A 14,555-nucleotide genomic window follows, 5' to 3' on the forward strand; every position below is an offset into this window, starting at 1 on the left:
GCGTGAGCTACTGCGCCGGGCCGGGAGTAGATATTTTACTCACCAGGAGTGTAGCATCATAAACGTTGCAGCTACTCACCACAAGAGAGCCCTTTATGCTGTTTACTGCAAATAGCATCAAGGTCACGACAGCAATGAGTAATGCCCAGGAAAGGCAAAGATCAACCTTACACTTTTTCATCTAACTGCACTGTGAGAAAACAAGCAAAATTGCCCAGTTTAAGGGCAGATTCTCAGATTTTGTTTCAAATTTCCTGCCCTTTGTTGTCCTTTCTAGAAGCCTTAACAATATTTGAAACTTCTTTCTTTCTTTTTTTTTTTTTTTTTACTTCCTCTGCTTGAAAAACATGAAGGGGGAAGTTTCAAAGTGTTTGGTGTTATCTTAGAAACCAAAGTGAATCTGAATGTGTCTTTCTGTCCTTCTTGTGTCATTTTTAGAAATGAAAGAGACCAGTAAGTTCATCATGTCCAACCCATTTGTTTGACTGGTTGGAGAACAGGCACAGAGAGTGGCTGGGTAGTTGCCCTTGAGCTCAAAGTCAGCTCATAGTCGGTTCGGAGCCTTCTCCACTGCAGCCTGCTGCCATTCCCAGCATGGTGAATTCTCCTCCAGTAGAAGTCATATAGCAGTGTTTCATAATTAACTCTTACGTGAGCAAATGAGCTCAAGCAGAGAAGATTAAGGAATATTGCTTTCCATATATCTGGATGGCCCAGAACACTTTTTAACTAGGTACTTAAAAATCTAATACAATTGTTCTTGCCCATATTCATCTGTAATTCTTTCATCAGCTGTGAATGAAAGTATACCAATTTTATTTCCTTGAAAAATAAGCCAAACATAATTTTATTTCAATATTTTAGAATTCCACAGTCTTAAGGTACATCATTGCCTCCCCATCTCTGCATGTCAAACTTCCTAATTTTTTTAGCATGCTGCGAAATAACACACTAAGTGTCTCAAAGCCAAGGTAGATCAGCTCTCGCCTGATAAATGTGCAGGAGTCAGCGGAGAATTTGGAAATTGAACTGGATTCTCAAGTTACTGCCTATTTGCCAGACCTATGCTGGTTATGAACAATATTTCAAAACCAGATTATTTGGTTCTACATCCTAAACACTGTTGGCAACTTTATTGTAACAATGATTGGTTCCATTATATATTTGAAAGCGTTAGGGCACAATAGTAACAAAAAAATTGTTATATTTCAATTTGTCTATTCATTCAAATTTCCTGAAAGGTTTTTTAGAAGTCATTAAACTGCTACATTCTATTGATGAGTAGGAATAGATTTACCAAACTCATACTTATCTTGTCATTTCTTTCCTGCAATTTTCTTGGGTGTGAGAGAGCATTGCATGGAATGTTACCTTTCTAACAAGTGAATGCTTGTGTGGCATTTTTTACGGTCTAGAGGATTTTCACATGTACTTCAAGCATGTTTGCTCTTCATCATGACCCTACAAGGTGCCATTTTATAAATCAGGAAATGGAGGTTTCAAGAAGTTAAGTGGCCCACAGCTAATACATGTAAGAGCCTGAACTCACACTCAGTTCAGGCTTAAAATTCTTTTACCTTAAAACTCTTGGGCTTCACCAAGCTGACCTTATTATATATGTCTCCTAAAATAAGTGAAGTAATTACAAAGAACCAAAGCTCTTGTCTAGGAAACTTACTGCTTCCCCACCCCTTGTATACCCTCTTTAACTCCTAGCAGCCAACGCATGCCTTTGCTTTGTACCAGAATGTGTGTAAAGTTCTACTCTTGAACTTACTGATGGAATATCTATTTCACTGTGGAGGATCAGGAAGGATGTGGGCTTATGTGTCACCACTAGCTTTGTCTTTTATTCGCTGTCTCTCATTGACCTGTGATAAGTTATTTCATCTCCTTGACCCTTAATTTCTCCATCTATAAAATGTTAATGACAAAATTGCATGGTGGTTGTGATAAGTAAATGAAATAATCATCACAATATTTAGTACTGGACTAAGCATTTGGTCTGCATTCAATGAGTTGTGATCATGGTAATAATAATAATTATTATCACATAGATCTGATTTCTAAAGTAGATAGCCTTTGGCCTTGAACTGAAATGTGATTATCCACATTAGAGAATTAAATGCATGTTAAAAATATTCATATTAGAGAGTTAAATCATGACTTTTCGCATTCTGGTTAAACCCTAATATTAGAAGAGAGAATTGAATGGGCAGGTGAAGTAATCATTAATTGTAAAAATTCAGGTGGCCACAGGGGCCTGGCAGGGGAGTAGGTGACATGAAGGAGTGACAGGGAGGAGGCAAATTTGAGGACACAGACACTTTCTCAAGAGGAGCGTCATAGCTCACAGCCAGCTGACTGTTGTCATGGGATGGTGTGGACCCACTGTTGTCAAGTCTTCTTTATTTCTGTAAGTGGAATTAGAAAACCAGCTTTGCATGTGAAATCTCCAAATTTTAAAACTTGGTTTATAAAAAGAGAAGAGTTCAGGCCAAACAGAACACATCTGTGCTCTGTATCCAGCTCTTGTACCCACTGTAGCAATTTCTGCTTTGGCTTCTCAGCCTGTGCCCAAGTTATTTGGTTGTTAGAAACCAAGCGCCTTGGACCTCGTTATAGTACCTTTTAAAGGGATGCCTTTCCCAAATATGGTAGTACTCTGGCCCTTTCCCAGAGAAAATATGGAAATCATCTGTTTTGACCAATATTTTCACATGTTTAATAAAACTGTAATTGAAAAACCTTTCAGGTACCAGGCATGCACAAGAACCCTGCGGCCTATTCTGAAAAAATGGAGCAAAAGCCTCCACAGAGAAATTTATCAGTGAAAATTCTGCTCTCACAGGAAATTGATATTTGGACCAAATTCCATGCTTAGTTGAGGCAAATGGCTCATTTCAGGGGCTGATTTTTCTGATTCTCTAATAGTCACTACCTTTTAAAAATCTGTTCTTACCAGATTTTGTGTTAGTTTCTGCATTTTCCATTAAGCTGCCTCAGCACTTTGAGATAAAGAATTGTTTAAATCCTAAATGAATAACTTAATTAAAAAGCACATCTTCATTTAGACCTTTCTTATTTCCAAAGCTCTTTTGATGAAAATCATTTCATGCATTTCAAAAAATTCCTTAGAAGAACTTAAAGATCTTGAGGAAAGGACCATGTCTTATCCTGTCCTTCCTTCCCTCAGGGGTTTAACTATGAGGGCTCTCAGAGAGCAGTCCATTTTCGTTTATGTGGACTAATTTTGCTGGTAAGTAGCAAATTATTTTAGTTGAATTGGAATGTTATAAAACTCCATCAGTCGTTTATCATTATCTTGCCTCTATCAGACTGTGCTATTTACCAATGTTGTTTTGACTGTCACCAAGAGAGTTAATCATCTTTTATTTTCAATAATAAATTATTTCCTTGTTGCTACAGCCCACCAAGTCCTGTCAACTGAGGGAGAATTGTTTTCTCAGTTGCTATCACTTTAGGTAAAGTACCAATTTTAAAGCACTTCTCCACAGAGGCATAAAGTTATTATTTTGACAGTTCATGAAATAGTGCTCCGTTCTACTCTTTAACTTGATCTAATAATACCATTTACATTTATATGGCTTAACTTTTGCAACTGGCTTCCTCTTTTTCTCAGCCCCAAACCCTACATTCTGGTTTTTGACTCATCTCATAGTCCCTGCTGTCAGTCTTTGCCAGGTAAATGCACTGTTAAAGTGAACTTTATCGATGAAAAACTGAAGAATTTCATGTATTGATGACAGTATTTACTATAAACAGCTTGCTTCTCCCCAGCTTTCAGAAATGTATTTTGTTCACATGAGTCCTATTAGAGCTGAAAGAGCATGATTGAGAAAGCTACAATTGTTTCAGCTTTTTGAATATGCCACAAGTGCTAGAATTCTGAAATACTGCCTTTGGCAATGATGTGTAGATATTTCCACCTGCAAGAGTCATTTTAAATGTTTAGGATTTGTCTCCCGTTATGTGGCCTGTATCTCAGACAGGTCCCCTACCACTAAAAACAAAAACAAAAACAAACAAAAAAAGGAAAAATCAATGAAAATTCAGCAAGTATTGGGGGGACTCAAATTGTACTTCATTCTTCAATGATACAAGAAAGCAAGAAAACCGAGTGTGCCTTTTTAGGATTTATTTGGAGTCATTGGGGTTAGTAAGTGTTAAACAGGAAAGAATGCAATTGAAATTCCAGCTCAGTTATTTTATGTTTGTCACTGGAGAAAGCCAATTATTTTTCCGTTCAGCTACAGCTTGTTTCATTCTGCAGAAGACTAAAAAAACTTCCTTGTAAATTACATTTAAAAAAATTTGAGTTTAAAGGTACAGCCAAGATTTCAATTTAAAGTACCTCATTGCATGAATTCCTTTGAGACACAAGTAATCATTCCTTAATCCCTTAATTTGTTTGGTAAATACAAATTTATGTTTATGCAGTTTTCTTAAAGCAGTCATAGCAAACTACTAAATTCATGGCCAAAATGCTAGTGAAACTCAAACCTACAAAGCTAAATTCCCTCAGTTGAACAAGTCCAAATGGGGAAATCACACACATAAATGCATAAAAACACACGCTCACACACATACTTCCTGTATCAGTTCTGTCTCCATTTGTGACCTCATGTTTGCATTTAAAGGCAAGTAACTGATTCACATGAGGTAGCAGTTGTTAATTTTGCCTCTCAAACTAGAATATAAGCCACAGGAGGGTAGGGACCAACCTGGTATTTGTTTTAGATCTCTTGTTATGTGGAGAGTATCCCAGACATCTGATATCCTTAATTGTTGGCCAGATGGTAGGTAATTTCAGGGTGAAAAAAAAAAACAAAAAACCCTATATATGTATGTGTGTGTGTGTGTGTGTGTGTGTATATATATATTTTCTTACTAGGTTTTTTACTAGAATTATTTCCTGCTCTTTCAATTTTAGAGTATTGATTATGTCATTTGTGAAAGGTTTTAAAAACATTATTAGTATTACAAACACATGTGCATGAAAAGGAAAATTGATGCTTTTGAGCTTATCTCTTTATTTTCTGCCCACATGGTGGTCTCCCTATTAGGCATGGTTTCTCCACTTCTGATCCTGCTGCCCAGAGGCTCTGTGGGGCTGTCACTTGAATGAAAGCTGCGTGCTTCTGCCATGACAGTATCTGCCTTGCATTTACTTATTTATAATGAAAACATTTTTTTAAGTACAGAAAAATAATAGAAAATTCAAAAATGACAGAAGGGTATGAAATAAAAAGTTGCTTCTCAACCTCAGTTTTCTACCCATTTATTTTCCTTTTACAGGGCCAAATAATGTTTGATTCTTATGTTCTTGCATCTACTCCCAGAGACAGTCTACATATATAAGCATGCATGTGTGTGTGCACGTGTGTGTGTGTGTGTATTGTCTTTAAAAAGCAATAACAACAAAGCAGAAATGGTGGTGTATCAGCCAGGGTTCCAGTTGCAAACAGATAGCACCCTCACATTAGGGAGATCTGAGGAGAGTTTAGTAAAAGAAGAACTTACACAGGTATGGACAGAGTCAAGGGAAACCACTACAAAAGGGGAGAAAGCATAGTGCAGAAACTTGGGACTAGTAATTGCTATGTTGACTTGCTGGGCACAAAGGGGCAAGGAGAGGGAAGAAGTAAATCTTGGAAATGACCTTCCCAAGAGAACCTGTGACCTCCAAGTGAGGGACTCAGCCAGCTGGAAACAATTCCACAGAATTTTCCACAGAGAGGGAGCCAGAGCACAAATACCCTAAATGTGCTCCTCATTGCTTCCCTTATATACTGCTGGGTCTACCCATTGGCCAAACTTAATGGAAGCTTGAGGGCAAGAGAGCTGGTTGATGTAGTCCATTAAGATGAGCCTCCTGGGGCAGAGAGTCCGGCGACCAAGGGTGGAGAACTAAGGGCGACAGAAGACACCCAGCCCAAGTAACTCTATACATTGATCTCTACCTTGCTTTTTTTCTTGAATGTTATAGCCTGGGCTTCACCACTTATAAAGATAGCCACATGGAGCTGCCCCCTGCTTTTTAGTCATTGCATTGTATTCCTTGTTTGGATTTGTCTAATTAATTTTACTACTCTTCTCTTGATAAATGGTTAAAAAAACCAAAAACAAACAAACAAAAAAAAACCTGTTTGTCCTTACAAACAACACTGCAGTGAATTTATCAATGAATGTCATAAATTTTTAGAAGTGAAAGTGCTAGGCAAAAGGCTATTTGTGTTTGCAGTGCTGATTGATATCAATAACACGTACTCCTGAGATGTTATACCAGTTTACACCCCAGCATTATGAGAATGTTTGTTTCCCCATACTTTGCCCAGCTCACTGTGCTGTCTGACTTACTGATCTCTTTCAATATGCGTTAGGTGAAATATGGTATGCATTTCTCTTGTTCGCAAGGAGGTTGACATGCTTCACTTTTAGAGCTTATTTTCTGGTGGCATGGTCAGGAAGTAATACTTAAAGTAGCATTTTTTTTAACACAGTGTAGAGAACTTACATGATATGTTATTTGTTTCCAATAAGCATTAATAATGATTTTAAATGGCATTAATTCTTCTGGCACTTATTGAGTACTTATTATTTAAAAGCAAGAATTGTAAGGCATTGTCATTTCACAGAGATGTTACAGTATTAATTGCATCATCCCTGAAAGGTTTTAAAGTATTATTACTACAAAAATATTTGCATAAGAAAGTGAATGGATGCCTTCAGGTCACTTGTCTTTGTTTTCTTCCTGCACACACTATAGTCTCCCTGTTAGCTAAATGGTGGTGTCTCTAGTACTGGTACCCCAGAGACCGTGTGGATTCTCACTTGAAGGAAAGCCCCACGCCTCTCTTCTCTCAAGGTCTAGTTAGATAAAGCATTAGGGTTCAAACACATTTTTAAAAACTAAAAAGAAGGTATTGTATTAGAAGTTCCAATCACAGAGTGCAATAGATTTTCAGCAAAAAGAAATATTTCTAAAATGTTCCTATCTTTGGCTTAATCACAAGGTGTTTGTTTGTTTGGTTCGTTGGCTGTAGTAATTGGCCAAGGTATCTGATTGGCTTGGGGATGTCTTTCTTTCCTGAAGAATTATACAGGGAATCCTCCCAGATTGCTTGACTTGCTTCTTTGTTCTAGGTGGTAGGAAGTGTGTGACTAGCCAATAGCCTTGTCCCACCTTGTCTCAAGGGTCAGAGCTGCTGTTGCCAGCATCACAGGCCACAGCGGCTTTCTGCCAGATGGCTGCCTCAGTATCTGACTCGGAAATGCTGCAGGCAATTAAAAACCTCCTTTCAGAGAACACGTCTTTCAATTCTGGGCCCATATGGTGATCAGGGCCTCTGGGTTTGCAATCATTTAAGAGGTCAGGCTCAAGAGAAAAGCATAGGGAAAGAACTGGAAGATGAGAAATGCCTGTAAAAAGGTGAAGAATAGGTATTTAATTTCACTAACTCCAAAATGAGTGGAGAAGGGGAAACAATTATTAAAAACTGAGTTCTCCACAGCCTTCCCATTCAAATGGGACATCACCCAGGGAGCAGCTCCCTTCCTATCCGTTTCCTAAGTCAGTTTTGCGTGTACTTGGCTAGGTCCTGGGACCCACTATTCTCATTGTTGCTGTGAAGGTATGTTGTAGACGTGATTAACAGCGAAAATCATTTGACTTTATGTAAAAGAAATTACTCTCTGTAATGTGAGTGGGCTTCATCCAATCAATTGAACAGCCTTAAGAGCAAAAGCTGAGGGTTCCCAGAGAAAAAATACTGCCTTAAAACTGCAGCATTGATTTTTGCCTGAGTTCCCAGGCTGCCAGTCTACCCTATAAATTTCAGACTTGCCAGCCCCCACAATATGACTATGCTACACCTGCAGGTTAAAAATATTCCCAAAGTACTTGAGAAGCAGTACTCTAAGACAATAAATTCTATTCACCAGTTTCCATGGATTATTCTTTGAGATGTTACATTTAATTGTGTCAATTTCAGTGGTCTTACAGTGAATATATAACACTAAGCAAGACATCCACAGGTGTTTGTAGAACAAATAAATTTCTAAGTTTCCCCCCACAAAAATCATTCCAGAAAACAACAGTAGGTAGATACATGAATTCAGTGATACACAAATGCATGAATTCAATGATACGTGAATGCATTTCTGACAAGTGTTTATGATTATTGTTAAACCTTGAGATTTTACCTAATGGTTCAGCTAATAATAGACACTATTTCAAAGATTTGGGCTAAGGCCATATTCAGAATTGCTAATATTTATCTGAAATAAGTCTAAATCTTATTAGGCTGCTCATCTGACTCTCAAAGACGATAGTACAGTTCCAGAAATAGACACAGCTAAGCAGTCAATTCATGTTCTCAAGACCTGGAACCTCTGTCTGTAGGCAGTGAGTGTGGGGAAAATGTGAGAGAAAATGGGGAAGGTGGTATGACCTAGAGTGAAGGTTTTGATATTACTCATGGGCTTATTTGAAGAGAAGTGAAATATGACGGGCCATGTGATACTATCATATGCTGAGAGGTGCTACCCATGTTCACTTCCTTTAGTGGATGGCTTTCTAGGTGACAGATATTCTTATTGGAACTTCTTTCCGGAGAACTTTATGAATAACGAATTTGCCTGTTGGGGAAGAAAATTCTCTAAAGATGGCTAGCTGCTCACGGAGAGTCTATAGGAATGAATCGAGGTACCGTCATCTCTCGGTACCCATGGGGGATTGGTTCCAGGACTCCTCGAGGAGACCAAAATACACAGATGTTTAACGCCCTTATATAAAATTGTGTAATATGTACATATAACCTATGCACATCCTCCCATATCCTTTAAATCATCTCTAGATTACTTATACCTAATACAATGTAAATTCTGTGTAAATAGTTGTTATCCTGTATTGTTTAGGGAATAATGACAAGAAAAAAAGTCTGTACATATTCAGTACAGCTACAGCCATCTATTTTTATAAAAAAATATTTTCCATCCACGGTTGGTTGAAACCACAGATGTGGAACCCACAGATACAGAAGGCTGACTATATACTGCCTTCATATGAGAATATCTTAACTAAAGAGACTTAGACTAATTTAACAACCTGGATTAAAAGTAATGTTGAAGTCGGATTAGGGTTTGCTATAGGGTTAATTAGGTGGGTTTTGTGTCGTTGTTTAGAGGAGTACCTTTATTTCTAACTATGCACGTGTATATACTTACTCTCCTTCCCATTCCTTTGGCTTTGTAAACATTATGTATTAAACATAAGGAGATGTTGTTTGATATGTGAGGTCATGACTGGTAACATCTTTTCCTGTGGTTTGGAGTGCACAGATGCAATGTCCCATGCAACAAATGACTGTTCCCCTCCCCTCCCACTGGCCCTCATCCCACTCTGACCAGCAGTATACTACTTAGCATGTTATTAGTGACTCTTGAGGATTCTGGGGTTGACTTGGGATGCCTTAACTGGATCCTATGGGCCTGAGAGAATCTGCGGACCTTCTCAGATGACCTACAAATTTTGTATTTGTTTATCTTCCCCCACTCCAAAATGTGTTCATAAGGCTTTTATCAAACTTAGGTGTCCCCAGCAAAGGTTTAGAGTAGCTTTGCCCTCCGAACTTAACTACCTATTCCACCAGTACCGATGGTGTGCATAAAAGGACCTGAGGGCCTATATCATATAGAGGAAAAGAATACTGGTTTAAATCAAAGGTTGGAATGCATATGACCTCAAGGGCTGCCCGGAATTGTTAAGCTGGGTAGTCTCCTAGGATTAACTAATAGGGAGTCGCTGGCTGGTGGTGAACATGTCCTGCATGTAGGCTTTTGGGAAAAAATTCAGGTTAAGCTGAAGCAGTGTTAGCTTTTGGTAGCTTCTGCTGTAACAGGGAGAAAAATGTGGCATCCCTGGCTGGATTCTTGTGAAGTGATATGCTGTATCTTAGGCAACTTTCCTTGTATACAGTGGGTGCTCAGCATGTGCAAATTCTTATTGTGCACTGACCCTCCCTGCATATTCCTGTGTCTGTATGCAGTACAGTTGCTTGTTTGGCTTTTCTTCAAAATTCAATGGAGAGGCTTTCTCTTGGTGGGTCTACCTGTAAAGTAACATATACTGTATCTCTCCAGGGGACCCATTACCGTGGTGTACCTGGAGCTGTGCAAATTGGTGGACCTTCTCTCTCTCTCTGCCCAGTCTCTCCCTCTTTCTTTCCCTCTCTCCCTCCCTCAGTCCTTCCCTCCCTCCCTTCCTCTCCCTCTCCCTTTCTCTTTCTTTTAATGGTCCTTTTTTCACTTAAACCACTTGCATTTGTCAACGCATCTGTGGCCACCACTGCTCCCAGCACCCATCTCATCTGTTTTCATTTCTGTCTTATCACTGCTCACTCCTGTCACTTTTCATGTTTCTAAGGTTTTGCTACAAAAGGACTGGCCAGCACAGAGAAGAATTTCTCTCTATCCGAGGTGTGAAAGAGCTAATCACCTCTCCTTAGGGGCATGCTTTTCACAAGGGAACTTCTTCCAGCTTTATCCAGGTGCTGTCCCCTCAGCAGCATAAGTTGTGTATGTGTTTGTGGTGCTGGGGTGGGCGTCGGGGTTGCTGTTTTGTTTTCTGCTTATAGTGTTTTTTTCAATTAATTATAGGTCAGGGTTCTCAACCTTGGTTCTACATTAGAATCATCTGGGCGGCTTCTGAAAATCCTGATGCCTCCGTTCCCTTCCAGAAAAATTAAATCAGACTATCTGGGAGTGGGACCCCTTCAGTATTTTTTTAAATTTCCTCAGGTGATTGATTTCAACATGCTTTCCAAGTTGATAACCACCAATCTAAGCTGAAATTCTAAAATGTTGGAAGGCTGAATTTCAAGTCATGGAAATTTGATTTTATATTTACAAACAACAAACCTTCCTAATCAGCACATAGGTGCTTGTCCAAAACATACCCTATACAAAAAATATATACGTATGAAATAAACAAAACGTGGTTTCACTTTTTTTTTTGCTTTAACAATGTTAAAGAAACCTAAAGCGTTATTAGTTGTTTCAAAAATTGATCCAAATATAACCATGTTAGAAAAAAATACATGTTCATTGTTGTGTTTCTCCCAAATTTCACACACAGTTCAGAGAGCATTTCTGCCTATATTTTTAGCTAAGCATAGAGCTCTTGGTCCGGGAGACACTGAGAATTTCAAAATAGCTTGTTACCTAAAAATATACTTCCTGAAATGAACTTGAGGCCCGAGAGGGATGAATGGCTTTATTTTTTTTCTTCTATATTTACTGTTACCACAAGAAAGCAAATCTTAAATTTATATATCTTTATATTTTTAGAGACCCAGGAAACAGGTGCTATGCCCAAGCTACAAAGACAGTTGCAGGACAAAGTATCTAAGACAGAAACCTAAAATTCACAGGACAGAGAGTGACTGTGGAAGGGCATTGAACGTGTTCCTCTCTAGGCAAGAGTAGAGGGAACACGAGGCTTTGCTTAGGCCTTTCTAAGGGTTATGCTTTGGAAAAGTACCTCACAACTTTCTATGGCCCAGCGACTCCTCCAGTGCCCCATTTCGGTCTAAGTGCTTAATATTTCTTAGTCTAGCATGTAAGTATTAATTCATGTTTGCTGGTTAAGTGCCTAGTAGCCTTGTCATACTTCACTGCCTGTCGAAACTAATGTCTTTAATTAACATGATCACCATCTCATTGAGGAAGAAAATGGGGATTGGGGTGTTATACCTTTATTTAAACTGCCCCTAGCTTGCAGTGTGTATTTTGCAAAGAAGAGTCTGTCTTCCATATTTTATTGAATAAATGTGAATGAGTATCACATTTATGATCACACTCCTCTCTAATCTGAGTGAAGAAGCTCTATATCCTATCCTACTTGGCATCAAGGGCTCCTTGTATTCATCCTATGTTCACTCATTTATCCAATAAACATTTTTTATACCTTCTATGTGACAGGTTCTCTTCTTGGCACTGGAGATCTAGTAGGTAAATGAGGTGGAGAAAGTCTCATGGAGCTTACATATTTGTGGATAGATTATTAGCAAGTATGTGATGCAGATAGTTTGTGCAGACAATAAAACAGAGTCCTGTGGTAGTTACTTGCAGGTTGCTGTGTAGCATGAAGAGGTGGCATTTGATCAGAGACCAGAAAAGTGACAGGAAGCTAAACAAAGGTAATAGCAAGTGAAAGGCCTGAGGAGGGAAAGAACTTGGCTTCTTCCCAGAAAAGGGCAGGAAGCTGGCCATGGTGGTGGTAAGGGAGAGGTACGGAAGGCAGATCCTTAGGTAGATTCAGCTTTTATTTGCTGTGATCATACTCCAATGCCTCACCAATGCTTGGGATCGTGTCTAGGAGACACTCAGTAAGTGTTGGTTAATCAATTGATTTCCCTTAAACACAGAGAGAAGTCAGTAGAACTAGTCCCTTGAAAAGAACACCCTTATAGCTCTTTCAGGAGTAGGTCAGGAAAATGGTGGTAAAGTCTTGTGCCTCCACCAACAGTTCCTCCTTTTGTGTGGCACTTCATGACTGTGAGGTTGTAACCTCCCTGCCCAGCTGGGCGGTGATGCTCGCCTGGCTCCCACATCCTCTGTGCTGCCCTCTATTTTGGGTCACCCTGACTTGGTCTGTTTCCTGTCTTATTCACCCAGCTAAACTATAATTTCCTTAAGGGTACTTTTATTTGTGGGCCCAGCACTCTGTACTATGCAGGGGCCCATCTAGGTTTCTTTATTGAATAATAAGGTTTTTGTAGAAAGTCGGCCTTATGACAACCGTTGACAAAAGCAAGTGGCTACTCAACCACCCCAACCCCTCCCCACCCTTCACCACCATACAATGGATTTTATTACAGATTGCATACATGAGGGAGTTCTAATCTGATATGAAGGAATTATTTTGCCTTTCTGCAGATTCATTCCATGACATCAAGTTCATTTGAAATTGCGTAACATCTTCAAGAATTCATTGGGAGGGCTGCCTGGCAGTTGGATAATGATTTAATGTATCTTTTCTCTCTCCTCAGTTAACAATGACATGATGGTCACTGACAACAATGGTGCAGTCAAGTTTCCACAACTGTGTAAATTTTGTGATGTGAGATTTTCCACCTGTGACAACCAGAAATCCTGCCTGAGCAACTGCAGCATCACCTCCATCTGTGAAAAGCCACAGGAAGTCTGTGTGGCTGTATGGTAAGAGAGCCTTTGAAGAAGTTATTCTTTCTTTTCCCCTTTTTACATAATGTATTCTCATAGTACACACAGTCAGTGTATCTCTGTCCCCTAAGTGTAAACACCTGTTCCATTTCCCTTTCCTTTAGAGCATCTCTCTTTCGATTATTAAATGTAGTTTCTAGGGTCTTCTCTGCATGTACGTGTACATTTATGTGAGTATGTCATGGTATATAAAATGATCTTTAATATAATAAATCTGGAAACTCTTTCTTGTATCAAGAAGAGGGATTTGCCACTTAGTAGGCATTTAATCGACACCTCCTCAGTAACCCACAGTGAGACCAGGAGCTTTGTTCTCGTGAGGCAATCTCAGGTCTGGAAGAAGAGGTGATGAAAGGTTGGCTGTTGGAAAAGACAACCACCTGCCAAAAATGGGGAATCTACGTGGAGAACCAGAAAAACAACCTATTTTTTAAGTCAGAAATCCTGGTTATATCATTCATATAACCATTGGGCTAGGTATGACATATTTCTCGGCTCAGAACTACATATTTCTTTTTTTTTTTTTTTTGAGATAGAGTCTTGCTCTGTCACCCAGGCTGGAGTGCAGTGGCACGATCTTGGCTCACCACAACCTCCACCTCCCAGGTTCAAGTGATTCTCCTGCCTCAGCCTCTCAAGTAGCTGGGATTACAGGTGCCCGCTACCACGCCTGGCTAATTTTTGTATTTTTGGTAGAGACGGGGTTTCACCATGTTGGCCAGGCTGGTCTCGAACTCCCAACCTCAGGTGATCCGCTCGCCTCTGCCTCCCAAAGTGCTGGAATTACAGGCGTGAGCCACCATGCCCGACCAGAACTATATATTTTTATTGGATCACATTTTCTACTCTCTCTCTCTCATTACCTCCAACCCATATACACATCTCAAATAGTAATTATACATACACAGTGGATACTCATGAATCATCTGATTAATTCATGGTTATAGATTGTGAGCATGAACAAGAAATAAACAACCTTGATCTTTAGAAGAGTTGCAGTTTTGCAAAAGTACATAAATTCATTAATGAGATATGACATTTTGCAGACTTATTCTGATGTTTTTAATTTATTGGCCATTTTTTAAAAAGTAACTTATGTGGCTCCTGGCTAGTTGACAAACAAGAGTGTAAACCCAAATATCTCTCCCCCTTTTTTGGGAATAAGTCATTTGAGACCCCCAGACCTTGTAAAGCTAGCCTGATGATAGATCTGGAAACTTTACAAATTTCTGTACATACCAGGGGATGAACTGGTTTCTTAAGAAAAACTGAAGGAATGTTAACAGCAA

General features: G+C 39.2%; 1 protein-coding gene across 4 annotated transcripts in view; it reads left to right on the top strand.

Moving 5' to 3' along the window:
• The window catches only part of TGFBR2 (transforming growth factor beta receptor 2), an 87,153-nt gene that overhangs the window by 24,837 nt on the left and 47,761 nt on the right, over positions 1 to 14,555 (top strand). For all 4 annotated transcript variants that reach the window (XM_073023664.1, XM_008009351.3, XM_073023665.1 and 1 more), the window contains one exon: positions 13,074 to 13,242. In XM_073023664.1, the coding sequence (XP_072879765.1) occupies positions 13,074 to 13,242 (169 nt within the window). The remainder of the gene's footprint in view (positions 1 to 13,073; positions 13,243 to 14,555) is intronic.

Source organism: Chlorocebus sabaeus, chromosome 15 (genome assembly GCF_047675955.1).
Source record: "Chlorocebus sabaeus isolate Y175 chromosome 15, mChlSab1.0.hap1, whole genome shotgun sequence".
NCBI lineage: Eukaryota > Metazoa > Chordata > Mammalia > Primates > Cercopithecidae > Chlorocebus > Chlorocebus sabaeus.